This window comes from Equus przewalskii, chromosome 23 (assembly GCF_037783145.1).
Source record: "Equus przewalskii isolate Varuska chromosome 23, EquPr2, whole genome shotgun sequence".
In the NCBI taxonomy this organism is placed as follows: domain Eukaryota; kingdom Metazoa; phylum Chordata; class Mammalia; order Perissodactyla; family Equidae; genus Equus; species Equus przewalskii.
Window position 1 is genome coordinate 24806569 of NC_091853.1, and position 15377 is coordinate 24821945.

A 15377-nucleotide genomic window follows, 5' to 3' on the forward strand; every position below is an offset into this window, starting at 1 on the left:
CTTTGGCCTACAAATCTACCTGCTGCTCAGAAGTGTCCTGGGTCAAGACCCTAGGTAAAGTCGTCTGAGAAAACATGAGTCCAGACACAGAAAAGGGGCCAGTGGGCCCTGTAGGTTTGTGCTGTTTTTCCCAGGCTGCTTTGCTCTGTCCCAGGTGAGGTCCTCTCTGGGGATCACCCCACTGGCTGAAGATGAGGCTACTCCTTCTCCTGTGTTTTGGTGAGTATCCCTTCTCATCCTTCCAGGCCCTATCATATAGCAGGGAGGTGACAGCCATGGGTAGGAGGACAGTTTACCAAAGTGTGAGTATTACTTGTCACCCTGTAGTCCTTTAGTTTGGAACACTTGTCTATGGGACACCCATGAGGTTTCCAGCTCCTTTGGACCTTGGGGAAGATGATTCTCTGCCTCTCTTCAGACGCCCCCAAGCATCTTCTTATTTCTACTTGAGAGTGGTTTGTGGTTCCCTGAGTGCCCTGCACGATTTGTTTCCCATCCTCTCACTCTCAAGCTGGTTCCAGAGCCATCCTGGCTTGAGTTCTCGATTTTCCAGTGAATTGTAGCTGGGTGCTCACAAAGCGTAGCTGGGTCAACTTGGCAGATAAAGGAGAAGAAGGAACACAGGTATCTCGCAATGTTCCACAAATGGCCAGCAGCCAGCCCTCTCCAGCTGTTGACAGAGGCCATGCTGTGAGTTGTGGATCGTGTCCTGGTGACCGAGCGTGGGCCTGTGGCTCGATCTAAAAGCCACAGATGGATGCCACGTTTTAAGATCATCCATGGTTTTTGGTTGCCAGTGTTACTCCTCCTTTCCTTTTTAAGCTGGGGTTACGGAATATGAAATCAGCCTTTTTACCTAACAGCATCAGGATTGTAGTCATTACCACTACCAGCAAGTGGGAGCATGAGTGAAGGAGAGGCTCTAGTCTTGCTGATGTCTGCTTTCCTGGGGGATACTGGAGTGGCCGGCGAGACCCTCCTCTCTCTAGGCTGCACCCCAGCACCTCTGTGATTTCAGTCTTGCCCAGCCTCGTGTGTGCCCAGCAAGCCTGCTCCCGTGGGGCCTGCTATCCACCTGTTGGGGACCTACTCATTGGGAGGACCCGGTTTCTCCGAGCTTCATCCACCTGTGGACTGACCAAGCCTGAGACCTACTGCACCCAGTATGGCGAGGTAGGCCCTACCTCCATGGCCTCCAGACCTGGAGGAAGGCGAGGTGGGGTGGGGTGGGTGAGCCTGCCATTCATTTACTGAATCTTAGAGTGTATTTGATATAGGCCCAGCCCCAAGGATTGTGTGTGTAGAGGGGGGAGGTGAGAGAAAAGTATAAGTCTGGATCTCTGCCTGTGAGGAATTTTCACCTTTATTGGGCAAGAGAACATGTACTCTGAATTAGCTGAATAGCTGTTTTCTCTTCTGCTCCATAAAGCTGGAGTCTTTTCTCAACCCGTGGGCATGGGCAAGACAGGTTTTCAAGACTTGGGAAGAAGCAATCTTGAATATTGATCCTTTTGGTATGTAGAAACTAATGTGCCGTCTTTGGTAGACAAAGACTAGACCGGTGGAGCACAGCTGCTGGGAGGTGTGCCCTGGGTTGTGTTCGTGTCAGGGGGTGAACTGAGTTGTGTCACGGTCATTGTATTACTGCCATCTCTTTGGTCAGTGTTGGGGTAATGGTGTGGACAGAGCTAGTGGGAGAATATATGATTGTAGGCTGAGATGGCTGTCCGTGTTTTGCAATTGTCATATAGGAAGAGCTGGCTTACTTACCTCTTAGCCTCGTTGATCCATGTTTCACCATCTCAGGCAAAGTTGGACGTATTTAAACTGTTGTTAAAGGACACAGATCAATAAGATATATGAGGAAGTGACTCGAGGTTAGCAAGGAGCTTCAGCAACTCAGCTGATAAGAACGAGCTAAACAAATCCAGGAACTGGAACGCTCAAGCCGTGTCAGTGAACACTGCCTATTTAGGCAATTGATTTTTTCGAAGAGCTGCTGTAATTTTTCTTCTAAATTACCTCTGGACCTTTTTTGTAGGAACTTTGGTTTTCTTTTCTTTTCTCTTCAACAAAGTTGGAGTCTTTCTTTGCTCGATGTGTTTACCAAGGTTGAAATCACTCAGTGTTTTCTTGCTTCCCAGCTGCCTGTCTCATTTACCCGTTTTTCTGTCCTTCAAACACATGTTTCCACCAAGGAATAGGTAAGGGAGTGGTTTTCCCTGGGTCTCTGCAGCCTATGGGGGAAAAAAGAGACAGAGAGGGAGGGAGGGAGATAGATTGCCCTGAAGGAGACTCGGGTTATCTGTGGTTTCCTTTTTCCAGGCTGTCCTTGTCCTCAGGACCCTGGGGCTGGTAGCTGGCACCCTCTGGGCCTCATTGCCCTTCTAGTCTCCATTGTTCTCTTGGCTACTTTTAATCACAGATGGTAGCAGGTAGTGGCTTTGACGGGCTGAGCCGAGATGACTGTGGTTTCTGCATCTCACCCACTTGGATGTGAGAGAGTCCGTTTGACAGTGTTGGGTAACAAGGCCGGCATCATGCGAGTGCTCCCTGTGGGCCCTGATTACTCCACAAGCATCAGGGGACCTGGAATTATTGAGCTTTCTAGGCAACAGAATGATTTCAGCTGTCGCCTTCCCACACACCCTCAAAATCTTGTGCCACTGAGCCATGTCTAAAAATTTAAGAGAGACCTCTGCTAATTCCCTTCCTTGGGGTGACCTGCCTTCTGGGAAGGGAAGCAAGGCAAGATCAGAAGCCTCTGTGTTGGGTTGTCCCATTGGCCCCAGCCCTGTCTGGACAACCTCTCTCCCTCTAGGCCTGGGGCCTTTGGCTTCAGCCTGGCCTGCCCTCTGCCTCTCTCAGATGTCCCAGGGAGCCAACTGCCTTCTCTGCTCTTAAGCAGCCCCCTGACAGCAAAATGGGGTGATAGCAAAAGAGAAGTCTAGACTTTTCCAACCTTGGGGATGGATAAATCTCAACTATTTTGCTGCTGTGAAAGTTGAGAAGCCTTGGCTCTATTTTCCTTTTTCTATAAAGGGGAATAAATCCATGTAACCTCTTAGAAAAAGTAGACGATAGGGCATCTTGAGTTCAGTGTAGCCACAGGTCTGCTACTAACTTGTAGTGTGATCTTTGGCAAGATATTACCTCTCTGTAAGTCTCGCTTTCCTCTTTCATGAGTGAATATTGGATGAAATGGTCTTTAGGGTCGCTCCTTGCTCCCACTTTCTTTGGGAATGAGCTGACTACTGAGAACCAGCTTCTCTACCCCTACCTTCCACCTCTTTGTCTTGTTTGATTTCTCTTTCCCTCTCCCTCACCTGCCCAACCTCCTAGAGGCCATTGGTTGCCAGCAATGAAGACTAAAGGCACAGATATTCCCTCTAAACAGGTGTCCCCTGAACCCTTACCGGGTGCTGTGTGATGAAAATCAGGAATCCAGATTTAACTCTGCTGAGTTCCAATTTCAGTTTTTAAGTTTATTTTCTTATTAAATGATAGAGCAACTATACTTTGTTAAGCACATATTATGTGTCCCAGGCATCTGACTAAGAGTTTTATATAAATTATCTCAATTAATTTTCACAATATTCCATGAGGTGGCTCTTGTTATCCCTGTGAACTATTGGGAGGGTTTGGGTGTGTGTGGGGACCCTAAACTTCTGATGGAAACACACATGTGCTGAGTTTTTTGAGTAGTTAGAGATGAGGGGTGTCCTGGTCAGTCCCAGTGGGAAATGAGGCATGATGCAGAGTTGCATTCCTAGTGCCTCCCCACTCGCCCCCTCCCCTTCACCCCTCTTTACCAACCCCACCCCCATATACACAACTTCCTTAAGTCGAAGCTTGTGCTTAGGACCTCTGTTCTATTTCCATGCAGGGTGACATGGTGAGCTCTGAGCCCAGTACAAAATCACCTGGCACCAGCTGCCTGCCTACTGATGTGGCATGAATACAAGTGCAATGGGGATTTATGACTCTCCGACATGTCTGCGTTGCTCACTACCCCCCCACCCTCACCCAGCCTCAGGGGGAGTCAGTGGAATGGTAGTTTCAGGAGCAATGGGGACTACCTCCAGTTCCAAAATTGTCTCTCCCAGCTCCTGATCTGACAATGTAGCTCCTTTTATGTGGGCTAATCTTAGCCTGTTGACGTGTTACCTCCTCTTCCTAATTTTGTCTCAGTGGCTAAATCCTAATGGCCTCGAGGGCTTGCCTCTGTGGGTTTGGGTCCATATTGCAATCCATACAATGGACATAGGACTTGGCCAGCTTTGCCTTGTGGCACCCCATCCTCTAACCTGTCCAGCTTTGCCCTTCTGGGCCTGCCTGCCTGCCTTGACTACCCATCAACCATCTGGGCTTGGACCCAGGCTATTCTGTACTGAAATGGCCTGAGGCTGCAGTTCCACCCTGTCCTCTTGTTCTTTCTTCCAGCTGCTAGATAATCTCTGGGTAAACCCACTGCGCTGTTGTTCCCTAAAGCTCAAGGCATGGATGAAAATGTCTGTGACATCTCCCTACCCTCGTTCTCTTCTGTGCTTTCCCTGAGCCTCAGTTCCTCATTTGAAAAATGAGAGTAGTGCTAGCACCCACTTCAGTGAGTTGTTGCGAGGACTATATAAAGGAATGAGCCAAGTGACCACTGGCAAAGTGTGTGGCAGATGCTAAATGGCCCATCCTCCCTCCGCTACCTGCCTCCCGGGGCCTGTGTCTGGGTGCAAAGACTGCCCCATCTGTGAATCACACTCCTGAGCATTTCTCCCCTGATCAGGACACATCCTTGCATACCTATTGACATCAGCCCGTCCTTGAGCCAGACCACTCTCTGCCTCTAAGGTGACCAGCACCAATCTGACTTGCAGCAGGCAGCTGGAGAATCCATAGGCAGTCATGGTTAGTGAATTTGCCCTAGACTGGGGGTGAAGACTTTCTAGTTCTGGTCATCGCTCTGACCCTTAGAATAGGAATATGACCCTGTGAAGGTCATGGCTCCTCTCTGGACCACCATTTCCCCATTTATGAAATGAACGAGTTGGGGTAGTCTACCTTCACATTTGTTCACAGCTGTGTGAGACCCTGAGCATCCACCATGGTCTCTCTCAGGTGAGCGCTGGCAGGGGCTGAGCCACGCCCTTGGGTCATCCCTGGGCTGGTGCACCCTCCTCAGGAACCAGCAGGTTTCACCCGGAAGCTTTCCAGCCCTGATTTCTGCTCCCAACAATGTCTCCTCCAATGTCATGTCTGCTGCCCTAAATGCTTTATTTATCCCCCACTCTCTCCTTTTCTGAGGGAAACGTAATTACCCAGCTGCCTTAATAACAGTCTTCCACAGTGCATTCCTCAGGTTAATTAGCTGTGTAAACCAAACAGCTGTCATTTTTATCTCTTGGAAACAAGCTGAGGAACAGTAGCCAGTTGACATCCCCTCCTCCCCAACAGACGCGCGCGCACACACACACACACACACATGCATGAATGCACATAAGTGCACCCATGCCCACATGCACACACCCCAACACCCACTGCCTTTCTTTGCTTGACAGTTGTCTGTTTTCTTGCCCTTTGGCATGGCTAATGTGTAGGCAGAAAATGTGTTTATAAACATCCTGAGATGCTCATCCTCCACTCACAGAGGCCTTTGAGCCCATCTCTGAACAAGATACTGCCCTCTTGTTTCCCAGAAGCTCTCAGCAGGTCTGAATTCCGAAGCTCTTACCACGGCGGGTTCACTCTCTTGGAGGAAGCATTGTGGAGTTCTTTGTTTAAAGTGCAAATACCCCTGGGGAAGGCACCGTATCAATTTGTTATCAACCATTTATATCTCAGCAAGGGTTTGAGAAAGGGTTTCAGAAAATGAACTGTGACTTTTGCAAAGGGTCTCAAGAGAGCAAGACCCAGGATGAGTAAGTTTTGAGGGGACAGAAGAAAAGGGGAAAGGCATTGGGGGGAGGAGTTGCTATCAGAGGGAAGCAAAACCTAGGTTAATGGAATATGAGGCTCTTGGGTCCTGGTTCTTGTGGGCTGGGGAGTACGGCTTGTGGAGCTAAAAGGAGAGAAGAGAGGGGAAAGGTGTATGGGAAGGGGTGGACGCAAATCTGGGTGGCCTCACAGCTTTGCTGGCCTGGGCTCTCACCCCATTGCTCCTGGGGTTCAGGTCCCTAGAAGTCTCTGGGCAATGTCTTGCAGGCCTACCTTGCTTCTTTGCCCTTGGGGGCTGTAGGAACCATTGTCATTGGTAGAGCCTGCAGAGGTCCAGGCATACAAACCAACTCTCTGCACTCAGGTCTAGGGGGACACCTCTGTTTCCAGAGAGGTCTGGAGTTGAGGCTGCCCTTCCCAGGGGAGAAGAGATGGAGCATCCTGACAAGCAATTCTATCATGCTAGTTCCCATGGTTGCCAAGTGACAGCTGTGTCCCTTGAATCAGAACAGGATGAGAAGATTTGGAGGCAGATAGCCTGAGACAGAAATCCCTGCTTCCTCTCTTCCTAGCTCTATGGACTTGGGCACACTTTTTATTTTTTCCGCTAAGGAAGATTGACCCTGAGCTAACATCTGTGCCAATCTTCCTCTATTTTGTGTGTGGGATGCTGCCACAGCATGGCTTGATAAGCGGTGTATAGGTCTGTACCCGGATTTGAACCCACAAACCCTGGGCTGCTAAGCAGAGCGTGTAAACTTAACCGCTATACCACTGGCCCACTCCCTGGACACATTCTTAACTTCTGTAAGATTTACTTTTGCAAACTTGTCGAATGAGAATACCCACTGTTTTGTGTAATATACCTACGTCAGAGATTTTGGAAGGATGAAATGAGATAACACACGTCCAATGCTCAGGAGAGATCCTGGTGCAGTGTAATTTCTGGGTGAGTGGGAGAGAGATACATCACCTCTGCAATCAGCTTCAGAAAGTGAGTTTTCTGAACTTAGTTTGGGTAGAGATAAGGGCAGTGTTGAGTTAAGGCTTTGGTTAAGCTATTACTTCATGACAGGAAGAAGGTGAAGTTGAAAGTGCTTTGTAGCACTGGGGCTCTCCTCCCACCCAGTGCCACAGCAGGTCCGACTTGTGACCTTTACCAGTAATATCCATTGACATAAAAATGATGAGGCTTGTGGATCCCAGTGGGGTCTAATGGAGGCCTTGCTGACCAAAGGCCTTGAGGGCCCCCGCTTCCCTTGCTCACTTTGCTGGGAAGAGTGTTTCCAGTGCAGCGTCTGGCCAATGTCTTATTTTCCTCTTGCTTCCTTCGCATTCTTGTGTGGAGTGTCTTTCACTTCTGAGCTGATAAGCTGGAGTAGGGGAGAATTCTAATAGCATGTTGGAGCAAGAAGGAACTTCATTATCTCATCCCACCCCTGCATTTTACCAATGAGAAAGCTCAAGTGGAAGGAATGTCTTTTCTTGCAGGCAGCTGGAATTTTTTGTCCTGACTTCCTTTCTTTTGGCCCTGGCTGGCAGCCACGACCCTGACTGTAGCTCCTTAGATAGACACAGGCAGCCTCTGGCTTGTTCGTGGGAGGGAGCCAGGCCATGTATACCCAGAGCCTGTTTTCCTATTTTCCCCAGAATTAGCTCTGTGTTTGCAAAGGCACAGAGCTTTGATTTGCATGGCCTTCCTTTTTCCGCTCCTCTCTACCGTGATTCAGGCTCCTGCTGGCTCTTGCTCTCTCCTTTGCTCTCCCTTAGCTCTGTGGGAGGGTTTGTCTTCCGGCCAGACTGCTGAGCTTCTAGAAAGCTCCAGGACAAGGGAAGAGGCCTAGCCTTTCCAGATGGAGAGCGAGCAGAAGCCAAACTGGCTAGAGGCCTGACAGGCTGAATTGATGATAATGCTGTCTTTGAAGTAGCGCAGCCAGGGGAAGGCTGGCCAATGACCCCAGAGAGCGAGGCAGCTGCAGCCGAGAGCTTCCATCTCTGGCAGAGATGGAGGCACGTAACACTCACCAGGGGAAGAGACCCGCATTGAAAATCCCCCACACGCATACACACACGTCTGTACACATCCTGCATATGGGCATGCAAGAATAAAATAGAAAGGGAGACTGAGGCCCAGAGGAAAGAAGAAATTAGCAGTTTGTCTTCACATGGGCTCCTGCCATCAGCGGCTCTATTTTGGGCCTCCATCCTGCTAGCTAGTTGGCAAGCAGAGCTACTTAAAATACCTGCCCCAAGCCTGTGGGCTTAGCCTGTCTCTAAGGATTGAGATAAGTCCCTCCTTTGGCTGTGTTACTATGATGAGTAGCATGCAGGTTTCAAGCCCACGAGGCCATCTGATAGCTCCATCAGGCCTGCACACGTGGAAGGAAGGTGGAGAAGCCATGGCCGACTCTCAAGACAGAGGGAGGAGGCAGGGGAGTCAGCCCATACTGAGCACCCTGGGCATTTTTAGTTTGTGGTATTTTATAATAATGTCAGGCTGGCCCTGTGGCTGAGAGGTTAAGTTCATGGCTCTGCTTTGGTGGCCCAGGCTTCAGCTGGTTCCTGGATCCTGGGTGCAGACAGGGCATCGCTCATCAAGCCACGCTGAGGCGGTGTCCCCATAGTGCAAAAGATGTTAGCTCAGGTGCCATTCTTTAAAAAAAAAAAAGCATAGCCTTTTTAAAAAAATAATGTCTACTTCACTGAGTATAAAATTTAATATATATGCAAGCTATTAAAGTTTAAAATCATTAAAAAATAATAAAGAAGGAAAAGAGTTACCTATAATCTCATTACCCAGAGATATTAGGTTAAACTGCATGCGGTTGCCATCTTTGTAGGTCAAAATGGCTGAATATCAGCAATTTCATGTGGCTTAACCTAATTTTATTGCATTTCCTTCCAAACATTTTCTATTCCTTTAAAAAAAGATAAGTGAGATCATGATGTATACACAAGTTTATGCCCAACTTCTTTTTTCATAAAACATTATAATGTAAGCATTTTCCCCTTGCAAGTAAAAGCTTTCTCTAAACAGTATTTTTGATCGTTGCATAATATTTCATCATTCGGGAATATCAAGGGCATTTCCCAGGTTGAGCTGTTCAAGCTTCTGTGTCCTATGGCCCCAGGAAAGAAAGAGCCTTGTTTCTGGCACTCTCTTGGTCGTGCAAAGGGCTGGATCAGCTCCCAGCAGAGCTGGGGAGAAAGCTCTGGTGACAGGCCGCTGGAAGGCAGCCGACCCTTGTCTCTCTGTGGGGTGTGTGCTGAGTGCAGAGGATGGGGAGTGGAAAAGTTTGCCCCTGAGAGGCTGGGCAGAGCGGGGAGAAGGGCATGCTCGCTGCCAGGGACCAAAATAGGATTCTGGAGGAGCGTCGGATTCCAGCAGGAGGCTTCTCATGCCCAGAAATATTATTTTAAGTGCTCAGGTGTTTCTTTCAGCCGCTGACACATCTGCAGTCTCTGTGTTAACTGAGCCGGGCAGCCTGAGAAGCCAGCTTCCTTCCCAAAGGGCTTTCTCTGCCTTAGGTTCCCCCATGGTCAGCTGCAGGGTCAGACCAAGTCCTTTGGGTAAGAAAGAGATTGTCCCCTTTACCAGGCTTCCATGATGTCTGTGTACCCAGCTGGTTTTCTAGTGGAAATGAGAGGATGACAGGGAGGGAGGGAAAGGTGGGAGAGAGAGAGAGAAGAGAAGAGAGAGGAGAGGGAGGTGGGAAGGACTCTCTCTGGTGCTGGTGCTCACACAGGCTCTTCGTCATAGGAAAGTCACATAGCCTCTTTGAGCTTCCGCTTTCTCATACGTAAAATGGGAACAATACCACTTACCACTTAGGGTTAAACAGGTTATTGTATTGAAACTCCCAATACAGATCTGGCACATGGTGGGCATTCCAGCACTTGATATCGATGTTTTCTTATCTCCTCACTCCACACCCCTCCTTTTAAACTCCCTGAGTGCAGGAAGAGAGTGTCTAGTAATAATGGTAATGGAAGTGTTAGCACATGTTGAGCACTGGCTATTCAGTCAGTAAGTACTTACTGAGGGCCTACTATGTGCTGGACACTTTTCTAAGCACTGGGAGTACAGTGGTAAAGGAAGACAGTTCTGCCCTCATGGAGTATACATTCTAGCAGGGGGAGGCAGGCAAGAAACAAATACTGTAAGCAAAGAAATACACTATAAATGCGCATATGTCAAGTGGAGATATGTACTATGAAGAAGAATGTGGCAGGACGAGGGTTGGACGGGGCTGGTGATGGCGGAGGGAGTAGGGACGTGGGCCAGCCATTATTGGAGCATGAAACTTCCGAAAAATTCTTGTTTAATAGAGCACTTTTGGACATGATGAGGACATCTCCAAGTGCCAGGAAGGGGGACAATTCTCTCACTTTGCAGATTGGAAGTAAAGCTGGAAAATGAGATGGGAAGCAGAGGCCCAGAGAATCAGGACTCCTGGTTCCCCTTCTGCATTCTCCCCGGTTCCAAGCCTTGTCGGCTGTGGAGAGGGAAGCCGGGTGGTGGGCAAGCAGTTTCTAGAACTCAAGGCACAGCCTTGGCATATTAACTCAGTCCCTTTGGAACCGAGCTGTTGGGTTAATCAGTTCAGCAGATTAATGAGTTTTAAGACATCGGTCTCAGCTTATCGCCTTCCCTGGACAGGGCAGAGGTTCAGGAGCTGGGAGGTCTCCGAGGCCACCAGAGCTGTCCCCTGGTTCTGGCGAGTGGAGGCTTAAGGGAAAGCGGAGGCTTAGGGGAAAGCAGAGGCATGAGGTGTGTGGAGGTACCGTCTTCCCCACCCTGAAGGACCACCATGTCAGGGAGGTTCTTGCCCAAGCTTTGTTCCCACTGGTGGGTGAGCTTTTGGAGTCCCCTGAAGGGTGTTCGTTAGGCTGGGCACAGGTTTGCGACCATGCTTACTCAGAAAACAGATTTTATGTGTGTTGCATGGGGGAGCTGGGACAGGGTCACGCTTTCTCTAAGGGGGATGTGTGCGTGTACCCGTGCATGCAAAGGCACAAACACATTTTGCCATGTTCTTTTTCTTGGTGATCTCTGTCCTGTCACAGAGCCCCTGGGGTTCAATTCTGTTTCTCGTCTCACTCCTGGACATGGGCAGGCCATGGGAGGTGTAGTTTTCTGGGAGACCTCCCCAGGGAGGCTGGTTTCCTCCTGGCTGCCCACTTTGGCCCAGATCTTTACAGGAAGAGCTTCTGCCCTCAGCCCTAGGCATGCAGACTTTCTCTGTCCTATGCCTTCCTGGCCTTGGAACCACCCGCCTACAGAGCCCTATTTGGTTGGGGACCTTAGGATTCTCTCTTGTGGGTAGAGAACGCCAAATCTGGGAAAGATCCTGCAGTCCCGGATGTCAGTGCTGGAAAGCCTTAGAGATGATCTGAATGTTGCTAGAATGTTGGCTCCCTGAGGTCAGGGTCTTTGTTTTGTTTGCTCTTCTAACTCCAGAGCCCAGAGCAGGGTCTACCACATAGAACATGCTCAATAAATATTTGTTGAATGAATGAATGACTCTAGTCCCACCTCTCCTCAATTTACAATGGAGAAAACTGAGCCTAGAAGGTGGGGTAACAGAGCTAGGACTGGAACCCCAAGTTCCCTTGTCGTATTTTGCTGTCCCTTCTGCCAGATCCTTAGAAACCCAGTTTTCCCCAGGCTGCCAGGATTAAGTGAGATGAGATATAAAACTCTCCAGCCTGTACCTAGCACATGGTAGATGCTAAGTTAATGGGAGTTTCTCTTCCTTTATTCTTTTTGCTCCTAGCACTCTTCTCAAGTTTCTCTTCGAGGCAGCGTCATCTACCAAAATTACTTTTTTCTACTACCTCATACCTCTTTCCCAATCACAACATCTATTTACTATTCACTTAGCTATGAGTTAGGAGGGACACAAGTGAATTAAATGAAAAGATGACCAATAACCTTGTTTTAAGTGGTTAATCCTCTGAAGTGTATTAATGAAATCAGTGGCTCTCTAAGGGTAGGGTTTCCACAGAGGGAATGTTCTGGGCTCTCAGGATGCAAGGGGAGAATTCTATCTGGATCACACCTCTGAGTCTCTGGTGTCTCCCTGTCCCACAGTGGCAGATGAAATGCTGCAAGTGTGACTCCAGGTTGCCTCACAATTACAACAGTCACCGTGTGGAGAATGTGGCTTCGTCCTCAGGCCCCATGCGCTGGTGGCAGTCAAAGAATGGTAAGGGCTTGTTCCTTTGGGCCCCAAACGTGTGAGGGCTCCCACAGGATGGGTTGGCTGGAGAGTGCCCAGGATCCCTTTGTGTTTCCCAGGCATTTCTCATGGTGATGGGATCTGGGTGGCTGAGAAGCAGAACCTTCTGCCTCTATATTTGAGGTCTTTCTGGTGTTTTAGGCAGAAGACTGTCCTGGAGGTTAATGACAGGGTAAGAGGAGAGAGAAATGCCTTTACTTCACTCTGCGTAGTCCCAATGGGCTTGTGAAGGAAACGAACTCTGGCAAGAGGTCTGTGTCAAACAGACAAGTTGAAACCCTTTAAGATACTAGGGGCATCAGCTGATGATGAGAAGGAAATTTGGCCAAGAACAGATAGGATCTTGAATTGGTAATGTAAGTCGGAACTTACTGGTACCACTCCTCTCCAAGAGGGAAATCAGAGAGTCAAGGTTACAGAATTTCTGACTTCCTGGAGCTGGTAAAGTCCAGAGCCTTCTTCAGGCCTGGGAGGGTGGAAGTTCTCCGGTCTGAAGTTCCTACTTTTTGTCCTTTCAGATGTGAGCCCTGTTTCTCTGCAGCTGGACCTGGACAAGAGATTCCAGCTTCAAGACATCGTGATGGAGTTTAAGGTGTGCTTCCTGGGCATGGCAGTGGAGAGGAGAGGGGGACCCCGGGCCGTGTGGGCTTGGACTCATGGGGAGCACAGTGTCCTTGTCTCCCCAGGCCAGGGGTGATGGCACCACATGCTGGGTGGGCCCTCCTTCCCTAGGCTGGGCAAAGCTTCCCTTGAGCCTATATCGTGGTGATAGCAGAGGCCTGCTCCTGGGAGAACCATGGCGCCTCCAGGCTCCCTGTCTTGGCCATGCAGTGGTTACAGATCTGCTTGCTTTCTGCATCCTCCACCCTCAACTCGTCTAATTAATTTGGCTCTGACAAGTACCAATTCCACTGGGCTTGGTCACTTGCTATACAGTTGTGTATTTTGGTGTACTCTGTTTAATAACTTTGCTGATGACACTGAGTTTAACAAAGAGTCAAGAACCGGCCTATTCCCAGAAAAAGTGTGCTATTGGAGCAGCCTTCTTGGCGGGCAATCTATTCATTCAGTGCTGCCTCTCAGAGAACTCTCAGATCCTGTGTTTAGACTAGCCTCTGAGATCCTCCTTTTGGAGGGAACATTTTCATTCATTTATGATGTCATTTTTTTTCCTTTTCAGAGAAGATTTGATTTTATCCTCTCTACAGGAATAGTCAAATATTTAAGGCTCAAGTTTGGTTAATAAGATTAGATGATCAGGAAGGACCATATCATTTTCAGAAGGTGAGCTGTGAGTAAAAAGCAATAGGACCTAATCTCTTAAGTGACCGAGGAAGTTAGCTCTAAGAGGCTCGCCGAAGAAAAGGTGAAAAGTATTTTGAGAAATGCCAGTGTCGTTTGAATACACGCCCAGTCTCTAAAGGTGACAGCTTTGAAGGGCAACATTCGTTTGGATGGATGCTGTTAGTTTCATTCTTTTATTATCACTCACCCATTCATGTGTTTGTCCATTCTTGCTACAGACATATTGAATACTGGTTATGTGTTAGATTTGGTGCCAGATGTCAGGGATAAAAAGATAAATAAAGCTAAATCATAATCCCCAAGTTGCTTCAGTCTATGTAGGGGGCACAGAGAACCAGTAGTGAGAGAGTGTTATGTGTGCTCTGATGTTGGTAAGAAGAGGTGCTGGGGCGCACAGAACGGGGGCATCCAGCTTGGTCTGTCCTTGAGGGGTGGGTCGTAAAATACACCCAGGGGAAGATGAACCTTCCTAGCCAGAAGTAGCCAGGTGAAGGGCAAAGTTCATTCCAGACAAAGAGAACAGCAAAGCACAAAGGCCAGGAGGAAAGAGGCAAGAAGGTATGTAATTGGGGAGGGGGCAAGGGAACGCACATAGGGTCTGGAGGGGAAAATGTGTGGATGGTGGAGAGAGGTAGGGACGTGGAGGGCTGCCGCCTGGTGAGAGATGAGTTCATAGGGTAAATGGGTAAATGGAGAGGGAGAAGCAGACTAATGATTCACTCATTCATTCAACAAGCGTGTACTAGGAGCCTATGTGCTAGATGCTGGGGTTACAGCTGTGGACAAGACAAATAGGGGCCTATGGTTTGTATGGTGCTTCTCAACCAGGGGACATTTGGCAATTTCTGGAGACATTTTTGGTTGTCACAACTGTGGGAATGCTATTGACGTCTAGTGAGTAGAGGTCAGGGAGGCTGTTAACCATCCTACAATGAGCAGGACAACTCTAACAACAGGAATTATCCAATGCCATGAGTTAACAGTGCCAAGGTTTGGAAACCCTGTTCTAGTGGGAGAAGAATGAAAAACAGGAAACCAACAATTAAATAACCGGAAACTGTGGTGACATTTCTGAAGGAAAAAGCAAGGTGCTGGAATAGGAAATAATGAGGGTGGGTGGGCAGAGTGTGGGAGAAGAATACATGTTAGATGGCTATAGAGAGATGTCCAGGAGGAGTGACATTGAAGCTGAGAACAAAATGTGAGAAGGGGGCCGGCCTGGTGGCGCAGCGGTTAAGTGCGTATGTTCCGCTTCGGCGGCCCAGGGTTCGCTGTTTCAGATCCTGGGTGCAGACATGGCACCGCTTGGCAAGCCATGCTGTGTGGTAGGCGTCCCACATATAAAGTGGAGGAAGATGGGCATGGATGTTAGCTCGTGGCCAGTCTGCCTCAGCAAAAAGAGAAGGATTGGCAGCAGATGTTAGCTCAGGGCTAATCTTCCTCAAAAAAAAAAAAAAAAAAAAAAGATGAGAAGGAACACCGCCCCCCCCCCCCAGGGGGAGGAGCATTCCAGGCAGAAGGAACAATGCTACAGCTACCCTGCAAAGGCTCTGAGGAGGGAGTGAGCGTGGTGTGACTGAGGGATTGACGAGATGGAGGCGCACAGTGCATGAGATGAGGCGAGGAGGTGGGCCCAGGCAGCACAGCCTCTTCACCCACAGCCAGGGGTCTGGATTTATTCAAGATTGGTAGGCAGAGGATCTGAATGGACATTTCTCCAGGAAGACGTACAAATGGCCAAAAGGTACATGAAAAAATGCTCACCATCACTAATCATCAGGGAAATGAAAGCAAAATCACAATGAGATATCATCCATCTTGTAAGAAGGACTGTTATGGGAAAAAGGAGAAATGACAAGTGCTGGCTAGGATGTGGAGAAAAGAGAACCCTTGGCACTCTTG

The 15377-nt window shown here is 48.8% G+C and overlaps 1 protein-coding gene across 4 annotated transcripts in view; it reads left to right on the plus strand.

The window, feature by feature from the left end:
* The window catches only part of LAMB3 (laminin subunit beta 3), a 39762-nt gene that overhangs the window by 1941 nt on the left and 22444 nt on the right, over positions 1-15377 (plus strand). For 3 of the 4 annotated variants that reach the window (XM_070591035.1, XM_070591036.1, XM_070591037.1), the window contains 4 exons: positions 155-219; positions 1019-1173; positions 12023-12137; positions 12689-12762. In XM_070591035.1, the coding sequence (XP_070447136.1) occupies positions 192-219; positions 1019-1173; positions 12023-12137; positions 12689-12762 (372 nt within the window). In that variant the 5' untranslated portion in view covers positions 155-191. Of the gene's footprint in view, positions 1-154; positions 220-989; positions 1174-12022; positions 12138-12688; positions 12763-15377 lie in introns of all 4 variants that reach the window. The other variant, XM_070591038.1, reaches the window with a different exon arrangement.